At 33.2% G+C, this 10,479-nt stretch overlaps 1 protein-coding gene across 2 annotated transcripts; it reads left to right on the top strand.

The window, feature by feature from the left end:
• The first annotated feature begins 562 nt into the window (after positions 1-562).
• On the top strand, positions 563-10,257 carry LOC140048079 (uncharacterized). Of its 2 annotated transcripts, XM_072093085.1 has the most exons (9): positions 563-706; positions 1,313-1,453; positions 1,997-2,147; positions 2,721-3,080; positions 3,781-3,866; positions 4,511-4,643; positions 6,584-6,770; positions 7,819-7,923; positions 8,483-10,257. In XM_072093085.1, exons 1-9 carry the CDS (start codon positions 655-657, stop codon positions 8,651-8,653), a joined length of 1,386 nt encoding a protein of 461 aa, XP_071949186.1. In that variant the 5' UTR covers positions 563-654; the 3' UTR covers positions 8,654-10,257. The 2 variants fall into 2 exon arrangements, with proteins under 2 accessions (XP_071949186.1, XP_071949187.1); XM_072093086.1 differs by lacking the exon at positions 2,721-3,080.
• Positions 10,258-10,479: the final 222 nt, after the last annotated feature.

Below are 10,479 nucleotides of genomic sequence, written 5' to 3'. Positions count from 1 at the left end.
ATTTTCGTTTTTAACTTATTTACAATTGTTTTATCATGTCAATATATTTGTCATATCAATATATGAAATATTGTATTGGTTGCAAGCTTTATATTGTGATATAAATGATATATATTAACTGAATTAGGACATATTTTTATAATGCAATTACCGTAAATCTTCTAGTTGTAACCCTGGGTTGTTATTCTTTGATTGTTTTTTAGGGTGGGTTACTATTAGAAGAGGAGTCACCATTAGAGTAGTGGGTTTACTATTACTAATCTTAATTTAGGCACCTGGAAATAGTAACCCACCCCTAACTTTTGCGGTCAGCAACTCATATCATCAATCAACATGCATTATCTCATTATTTTCAAAATAATGGGTTATTATTATAGATTGACTTATAAGGTGGGTTACTATTAGAAAAATGGAAGGGGGGTTAGAAGATTTACGGTACAGTACTTTGCTGACTACCTGGTTGCATTTTTTTTGCGTTTCATAGTACAGTATTTGGGGACGGAGTTGGTGGGACGCAAGAGGGCAGTATTTAATCAAACTTTACTTTCGCAATGTTGTTTTGATGATGTGAGATATGGAGGTGGATGTATTATTGTTATAATAAAATCGCTTAAATATAACGTTTTTCTTCATGTCAACTGAAATATCCTGGTCATGAATATTATGGAATTGTGTATATTGATTACAATTAGTATTTTACTTCAAGGTAAGTGTAGAAATTACCTGATAAAAACTTACCAATATTGATTACTCACCGACCGTACTTACTACGTACGTGTGTGATCACTGTGTGGGGGTGGGTACCATTCAATGCTATATGTACTATATAGTGCAGTGGTAGGCAGCAGGCTCTTTATTATATGATTTTATATAATAGGAGGCTTATTTATACAGCAGTAACAAATAAGAAGGCTGTAGAATTTGTTACCAAAATATAAATGTCTTATCACTTATAATGTTTAGGTAATATTTGAAATATTTACTATTTATTAATTTATATAGCTGTGTCTGTGAGTAAATTAGGCCTATAATTAATAACTATTTATTTGTTCATTTGATCTTACTCTCTATTATTACATGACTTCTTATTTATTAAAAATTTGGAAACCATGGGCCAACACAGAGAGACCCACAGAAGTGCACACCTCTTAAAACAATATAATAAAAATTGAAGTATTATATTCAAAAACTTTTTATTTATTATGCTCACATTGCCTAGTTCACCATCAATCATATCGATCAATGTTTGTTACCGTACCATTATTTTTGTTATACAGGATTACAACAAAATGTTTTTTTTAATTTTTTGAAGGTTTTTGCTTGACAACAAGTAGTTCCTCGGTTGCTGAACACCTAGGCCTAATAGATTTTCCTGAAGATAATAATATTAATTGTACAACCTTTGACAACAGCTCTTGTTCACTTTGTTTACCTGGCCATTTCTCTAATCAAGGTGAGACAATCAATCAGTCAATAAAAATCACACTGTCAATCAATTAATTAAGCAATCAAACAGTATATTTATTTATTTGGAATTACACCTTTAGATCGGTGGCACACCATCCTTCACAATATAAAATATAACAATTAACAGAAAAGTAAAAAAAGGCAAAAGCAACTATCAACCCTATCCTACCGCCCCCCCCCCCCACCCCAATTTACATCGATACATACAGTAGATCATTACTTTACACAAATAAATACAAAACAAGATATAGTAAAAGTGTAAATAAAATCACCTGACTAAACACAGGTTATTACAAAAAAAACCACCAACCCCCTCCCCCCCCCCCTTTTTTTTTTCAATTTACTTAATGTAGCAATGTAGATAACATAGTTATTGAGTCATGGAATTCAGTGAAAGTATATTGAAACAGTTGGATTAATCAAATTGGATTAATCAAATCAATCAATCGCATTGTATTATAAAGTGTTTTATTAATTATCACTGAAACTGAAACCATGTTCTAGCACACAATATGTTTTCAATTTGTAGAGGTAAAAGACTGCTACTGCTGTGGTACATTAAGTAATAGTAAACAGAAGGGATGTTGTGAAAAACAGTGTGAAGTGTGTGAGGCAGGTACATACCAACCAAACATTGGTCAAACTAAGTGCTTGAATTGTTCAGAAGGAACAGCTACCAAGTAAGTCATTAATTGTCAATTGTATGACCCACTATACGACCCCCGGGAGAGTTGCGTCATTTACAAATAATTATCCATCAATGAACAATGGTGTGTCACTTTACTACCCACCATATCATAAACAACATGGTCACAGTGCGTCAAAATGAGTGCGTAATGGTCACCTAAGGTATGTCATTTTTTTTTTTGTGTCTGTCATGGTATTCATAAGGTATAACGCACAGACAAATGATGCACCTCTCCCAGGGGTTAGTATAGTAGGTCATACAATAAGTGCATAAGTCTACAGTGTATTCTAAAATATTGAACTTGTTCTCATATCAATTAATATTTAATAAATTGTTTTAGTATAAATATTAGTGATATATATAAATAAATAAATAAATATTAGAGAAAACAGGTGTTCAAATTCAAATTTTAAGCTGAATTTAATGGAATTTAAGGAATTTAAAGTACAATAAATACTGCAACACAGAACAATGACTTTTCTTTACAGGGCTTTACAGTAAATACCAAATTCTATTAAGCTGATAATGAATTACAAATTTAAAAAGATCCTTTTTTTTGTCACAGTGTTACAGGTAGTGCCAACTGCTCTGATTGCACACCTGGATATTATGCTAATCAGAAGGGTCTTCATGAATGCTTGGCCTGTGACCCTGGCACATTCACAAATGCCACTTCTACAGTCACTTGCATAAATTGCCCAAAAGGCCATGAGCAACCCGCTTCTGGTAAAACATCCTGTATACTGTGTGGTAAGGGTCACTATGCTGATACAGAAAAGACTAAGCATTGTATGGAATGTCATGCAGGATCTTATAGCAATGAAACAGGAAGTGAGCATTGCACGTTATGTGGGCTAGGATTCTTTCAAAATGAAACGGGACAAACTGACTGTAACCCCTGTAACTTGGGTCATTCAAGCATCGAGTGAGTATTTAAAGCGATTAGTAGTTATTCTGTTCATATCTGAGGAGGGGGGGGGGGGGCCGTGGGAGAGACATTCTGTCCATTCTATTCAACTAACAAATGCAAATGGAACAACAAATACAACAATTTGTTTGTTAATGGTGGTCTGTAACTGTCCTCTCATGTGCGGACAGGCCGTAGCAGCCACTAAAATTCAACAGCCTTTTCTTTTAAGCCTCTCTTTTTTTTAATATAAAATCATGACTACGCATTGAATGTATAACAAAAAACTGTTGACTCTGTGTGGAAAACCATCAACCATTCACAAAGAACATGCACATCTCTAACATATGCAAAAATGTTATGTCACTAGTGTGTTTAACGGCAGAAAAAGTATAATCATTTTGCTGATTGCTGGATGATACATTGAATTGTAATTTCTGGGCCAACAAATTTAGTGGGAAGTGGCATTTATCACGAATTTTATGTGCGAGGGGATGCCATTTACCTAAATTAGGTTTGGCACTGGCCCCACCATATAGGAGGGTGGCAGGGGGAGGAGTGGGACCTTGGTGGCTGTGGCTCAAATACCTAAGGTCTTGGCAGATCAAAATCCGGGACCCACCCCTAGGCCTGATATGAATTACTGAATTAACATATAAGAAAATATTAGCATTATGTTGTTAATTAGAATATATATGTCTCAATATTTTGTACACAGACAAGGTAGTGAAACATGTAAAGAATGCGCTCCTGGTTTTTATGCTAATAAAACTGCCAGCAAAACATGTCTTCCGTGCTTTTATGGTAGGTATTAAGCTATGTATACGCCATCAAATTATATGTGACAAAAAAATGTGATGTGCTCATATATGGGCATGATGATATTATATCACTACCATATTTGGGCACATTACTACTATATTTGGGCACATCACATTTTTTTCTCACATCAAGTTTGATAGTGCAGACAGAGCTAAGGAAACGTATAATTAAACAGTGAAGAGTGTATTTCACTCTTCCCTGAATAAAATAAGGGGCCTGCCAGGGTAAGGACAGTTTTTCAAATAAGGGGCCTGTCAGGGTAAGAACAGTTTTTCAAGTAAGACTATTCAAAACAATGCCAAAACTCATGATATTCTCTTTCCAAAATGTGACCTTATGCATTTAAGAAAAACATATGTTAACTCATAAACAGTTAATGTTTAATTTCAGAACAATAGAAGTTCAACCTTCAAAAAGACAGGAAAAAAATGAATAATATTATAAAAACAAATGGTATAATAGTTAATATGTTGCACAATTTTAAATTGTTTTTTTCTGTATCATTTGTCAGCTGAAGTTTCGATTTCGAAGTTGTTTTTCCGTTGAATTTCATTTTTATCAAAATTTATTGCATCATTTTTGTCTTTTTTTTCTATGTAAAAGTGTTTATATTTGGTTATTTACAGGGTATTACAGTGAAGAATATGCAACAATCAATTGTACCTCATGCAGTAGTGGTTATTACCAGAATGAATTAGGAAAGACAGAGTGTAAACCATGTAGAATTGGGTCATATTGCAATGTGTCTGGCTGCCAAAGGTATGTATTGTATGTCATACATAATAGTATGCTTTCTGTTTCAAAGTTGAATCATGGAGGTACCTCCATGGTTGAATGAACCAACAATCACTTACCATTATTTTTTTCCATAATAGTGAAAGTTTGCTGGCCTGAATATTATCCTATTTACATATGCAGTAGAACCCCTGTTAAGGGACACCTTCAGGACTCCACAAAAGTGTCCCCTCAATAGAGGTTGGCCATAGTGTTTGAAACATTTATAGCCCTTTGTTAGTTTCATGTGCAAGTGTCCCAGAGAGGACGTGTTCTACTGTATAAAATATCATTTGAATAAATGCCCCACTCAATAAAACAGTATACACACAATTATTACAGCATTTAAATTTTTAGTAAAATTCATTGACTTATGATCTACAATTGACTAAGCATTTTGATAGAAATTTTACTGTATTTTATCACTTCTTGATATTAATTGTGTTGTATTTTTTTCATATTTAGGGAAAATTTATTTGATTATACATGTTACCATATTACAGGTACAAAAAGTAAATGGTAAATGGTAAATGCCCCTCTAAAAACCCTCCTTAAAAATAAATTATTATTCAAATTAATCGGTATATAGCATATATTTACTAGCATATTAAATAAGATGTAATGGTAGCCATCTCTGCACTAGTTTTTTTAACTTGTAGTACACCTGGTATATTAATAATTTGAGCTACAGTATATCCTTCCCTCTAACTGGGTATAAGAAATGTTGTTATATAAAGTTCTGTTGGCCTTTATCTGTCCCCAAATGTATGTTTTTATATTAAGTGCTACTAGCAACAGTATCAACATGCGTTATGTAAGCTATATTGATAATGGCATACTCAATAGGTGCTGTATGTAAATACCATTAGCTATTACTATCATGAGTCAACAAAGACATCGTTTAGCCTTGTTTGTTTTGTATAGTTAACTTTATTTACAAGCCCATGTACTTTAAACTTTTTAACTCTAGCATCAATGAGTAATAATACAATTAACAATTACTTATACAAGAAAATAAACCAACCAACAATTGACGTAAAAAAAAAGAAGAAAAAAGGTATAAATCACGAACTGTATCTTAATTTAATCAAATAAAAAAGGCAATTGAAAATACACTCTGGAAGCGACAGGATTATTAGCTATTTTAGAAGACATACTTGGCCTAGACTAGGCCTACTAGCAATGAATGATAAAACAATTCACAATAATTATATAAGAAAATAAAGCAACAAACTATTTAAAGATGTATTGTCCCTTGAAACACAAAAAAATGATGGTCAAAATATTCTAAATTTAAATTGGCCATATCAAAGTAATATTAAATTTATTCACCTTAAGTCGAAAATTCGAGCCAAAACAACAAGTTTACGTAAATAACAGGTAAATTAGTTTGATAACATTTCGTCTGGAAAATTGTCGCGAGCGAAAGTAAACAAAGATTTCAAACCACGAGTACGCATATTGCATATGCTAATTAGGATTATTTACAACTCGTCACAGTTGAGAAGGTATTTTCACACAGATCGTAAAGAAGTTTTATGAAATATGCATACAGAGTAGCGAAACAAGCGCGTTTCATTATGGGATATGTTTTGATGGAAAACTTTGACTGGAAGTCAAAGTTATTTTTTAAACAAAAAAACGTCTGTATTTTAGTTAAATGATTTTTTTTTCGACAAATTTTTGGTGATAGTTAATAACTATTATGATACTTCAAAATGACCCACCTTTTTTCGAAATCTTTAATTTTTTATTTTTTTTGGGATTAGTCAAAGGGACAATACATCTTTAAGTATAATTCAAAATTTCTTTTTGAGGATGATGTAACTTACTGCATTACATTGTCTTAAATGTTTTTTACATTACAGTAATAATTAAAATAGTAATTTTATTTGTTAAAGATTTTTTGTTTGTTCCCACTGTAGTTGTTCAGGCTGTGGGCCAGGCTATGAGGCAAATGAAATCCACGCCACAAACTGTACAAAGTGCTCTAAAGGATACCACAAGTCATCCACCAGTACCAATCTATGTGCTGTGTGCCATCAAGGCTGGTATCAGGACAAGACTGGTCAGACATCCTGTATTCAGTGCCCTCAAGGTTACTTCTGTCCAGTAAGATAAATTGCGATTTTGCATTCAATTTACAATGACAACATGACATGGTGACGTCATAAAACTATCATATTAGGGCACATCACACTTTTTGGCCAAATTAGTATGAGTGTAGGCAGAGTTTTAACGTTAAATTCTAGAATATTCCTGTGAAGCGAGTGTCTTATATGTTTTAACACTACAGCCAACGCCTATTAAAGGGACACCCCTATTAATGGGACACCCCTATTAAAGGTACACCCTATTTAAGGGACACACCAATTAAAGGAACACCCCTATTAAAGGGACACTTCTATGAAAGAAACACCCTATTAAAGGGAAATCCCTATTAAAGTGATACCCATATTAAAGGGGCACCCCTATTAAAGGGACACATCTATTAAAGGGACACCCATGTTAAAGGGACACCCATATTAAAGGGACAAGTCTATTAAAGGGACAGCCCTATTAAAGGGACACTTCTATTAAAGGGACACCCATATTAAAGGGACACGTCTATTAAAGGGACACCCCTATTAAAGGGACACGTCTATTAAAGGGACACGTCTATTAAAGGGACACCCATATTAAAGGGACACGTCTATTAAAGGGACACGTCTATTAAAGGGACACGTCTATTAAAGGGACACGTCTATTAAAGGGACACCCATATTAAAGGGACACGTCTATTAAAGGGACACTCCTATTAAAGGGACACTCCTATTAAAGGGACACCCATATTAAAGGGACACGTCTATTAAAGGGACACTCCTATTAAAGGGACACTCCTATTAAAGGGACACATCTATTAAATGGACACATCTATTAAATGGACACATCTATTAAAGGGACACCCATATTAAAGGGACACATCTATTAAAGGGACACCCATATTAAAGGGACACGTCTATTAAAGGGACAGCCCTATTAAAGGGACATTTTGTTGGATCCCATTGCTACTGTAGATTGAAAGTCTGTCTTTCTGCCTGTTTTATTTTTAGTTCACCATTTTACAAATTATATTTCTTGCTTTTTTTTCCTCTTTTCAATCTTTAAATAACTTTTACAGTGTCCATTTTGTGTACCTGAGCCTTGCCCTAGCAACGCCAACTGTCCAGCAGGGAGTGTACAGCCCAGTTATTGTAAATCAACATGGTACAGTAATGAGGAAGAGGTGAGTGTAATTATCTCTAAATATTTTATAAATATATCGCACGCACCTCCTCAAACTTTCACTCCTAAAATCCAGTTGATTTTCTGCATTGATTTTGTATGTTTAGTTGCAAAATACTTACTAAATACTAATGAGGTCCAAATCTACCTCTAGCTAAACTTGATGAGATAATATGAAAATAATGTGTAATTCTGCCTCTAGAGTCTTCAAACTGGACTTGATTTGTTCAAATTAACCTAGTCACCGGCTAAAGTGACCAAGAAAGTCCAATTCGAACACTAGCTACAATTCCCACAGGGTTAAATTATTAACCAATATGCAATATTTACTTTTACTGACCACTGCCAGTCCAGTAAACTTACCATGGTCTCAGTAAACTAACTGCATGAAAAAACAATGGTCAAATCTTTGTAAAGCTATCATGGTTAAATTTACCATTTTTCCAGTCCAGTGCGAACAAGGCTTTATTTAACATTGTTAGTGGCCCTTTTACTATGTATGAAAGTTGAAAACGTTACATTAAAATATCGACTTCTTAAATTGTATTTTTTTTTTCCAGGGATGTGTTCCTACTGCTCAATTTTATATCATTGTCTGTACTTGTTCCGTTGCTATGGCCATCATTATAGCCGTCGCAATTACAGTCTACCTCCGAAAGCGACGACGAAGCGGACAGCACGAACCTCTTTTGGGACGGTCGGGACAAAACCCTGTATATGCAGGGTTATGATTTCTCACGGTGTTTAATGTTCATCAATTCCAAATTATTGGTACAATAAATGCAACTAGATGTTGTTTTTATGTGCGGGTACTTAAATATTACAGTATAACCCTATTAAGGGGACACCTTTGAGACCAAACAAAGTGTCTCTCCCCCCCCCCCCTCCCCCTTAATAAGAGTGTCCTCTGAATAGAGGAAAGCAGGGGTTCTACTATACATATATATAACTAGTGTGTTATTGCATAATAGTTACCTACTTTATCAGTACTGAGATATAAGAAGACGAGGTCAAAGTGCTATAAATGGTAGTGTAGTATTATGACAATAAGATATATGTATAAATAACACAATATGTTTTGAATAATTTGACACTAAAATGAACCCTGTTAATCAATTTTTCATCCATGTAGCAGTAGCTATGTGATGCCATTTCAACCAATCTCATTCATGTATTTACATAGAAAATATACTATAAATATACAAGTACATGAAAATACATAATATAATAAATACTGAAAGATGAGGGCGTATCAATTTGATCTCTGGTGCGCGTGCGTATAACTGAGGACTAGTGCTGTTCCGCCGTACCACGCCGAAAATGTTAAAGAGTCGCTATCCAATCGAGTTTGAACAATACCATGAAAGCCCCAGTGGTCTAATGGTTATAGGACATCTGCATATCAAGCAGGCGGTCCGAGTTTGAGTCTCGGTTGGGGCGACTTTTTCTCATTCTCACAGATTTCCTCATCTTTATCGTTTAAGATTAATTAATTAAATTTCAGTATATTACCGGGCGGTTTAGAATTACTGTTCTTTGCCTGATTTGTTAGTATAATAATAAATGATATAAAAAGTTAGAAATGTTCTCTCAGACATTTAAAATATGCTTTAGAGTTAATTTAAAATTAATAATAAATGAACCGTTATATATAAATATATTATGAATCTCATGTATTCTTACCATCATGTAAGAATTCAATATTTGAATATTAATAATGGTTATCATGCGGAAGACTAATGTGTATCTCATGACATTCCATTGACTAATTTTGATAAAAGATGTATTAATTTAAGACTAGAGTTAAAGTAGAAAATTCTGTAAACCTAAAAATATATTTTGTATAATGACAAGATTTGTCACATAAAACAGACAATGGCTGACAGTTTAATTAAGAATAAAAACAAAATGTTGATAAAAAAAAAATAAGAGGAACTTAATTGTTGGTGGTAAAAAGTACATTTTGATTGTATTTTATTTTTGACTGCCATTCTGTACTGCCAGTAATTAACAACAACGATAATATCATGGAGTAAAGTTATTCTTTACTCCATGATAATATTAATGATGTCAATGTCGTTTGTGGATTAATACTTTAATTTACTATTAATTTTGTACTATGACTTAATCAGGTTATCTGCATAAATATTTATATAATTTTTTTTTTCAGCAATTTACCTTTGGATTTATAATTTAAGATTATATATTATATTATCATATGTTATTTTGTTGATGAAATGTTGATTTTTAAGCAAACATCAATGCAATTTGTTTAATTGATGAATAAAAGTGTTTTTGTGTAGACAGTGTATTTAATAATACAAATATATATAAATAAATTGATACATTTTTTAATTAAATTACCATATATTTTTAATAAATTCTAATACTATAGTAAAACATCAATTGTCATTGTTTTCATTTGTTTATCATAGACTTTGTATGAATTTAAAAGCACTACTGGTCCGGTCACAAATCGACACGGTTGAGTAAACTGTGTCCGAGTTGACGTTGATATGTAGGCCGCACAGCCGAGTTGGTTTTTGACGAGTTTACA

The sequence above is a fragment of the Antedon mediterranea genome, chromosome 4 (genome assembly GCF_964355755.1).
Source record: "Antedon mediterranea chromosome 4, ecAntMedi1.1, whole genome shotgun sequence".
Classification (NCBI taxonomy): domain Eukaryota; kingdom Metazoa; phylum Echinodermata; class Crinoidea; order Comatulida; family Antedonidae; genus Antedon; species Antedon mediterranea.
This window is presented reverse-complemented; position numbering and strand designations above follow the sequence as displayed.

Coding starts and splice junctions, on each gene's coding strand:
- LOC140048079 (XM_072093085.1), top strand. CDS start 655: ATGAATATTATGGAATTGTGTATATTGATTACAATTAGTATTTTACTT. Junction 3,081..3,780: donor TTGGGTCATTCAAGCATCGA/GTGAGTATTTAA, acceptor TTTTGTACACAG/ACAAGGTAGTGAAACATGTA. Junction 3,867..4,510: donor ATGTCTTCCGTGCTTTTATG/GTAGGTATTAAG, acceptor GGTTATTTACAG/GGTATTACAGTGAAGAATAT.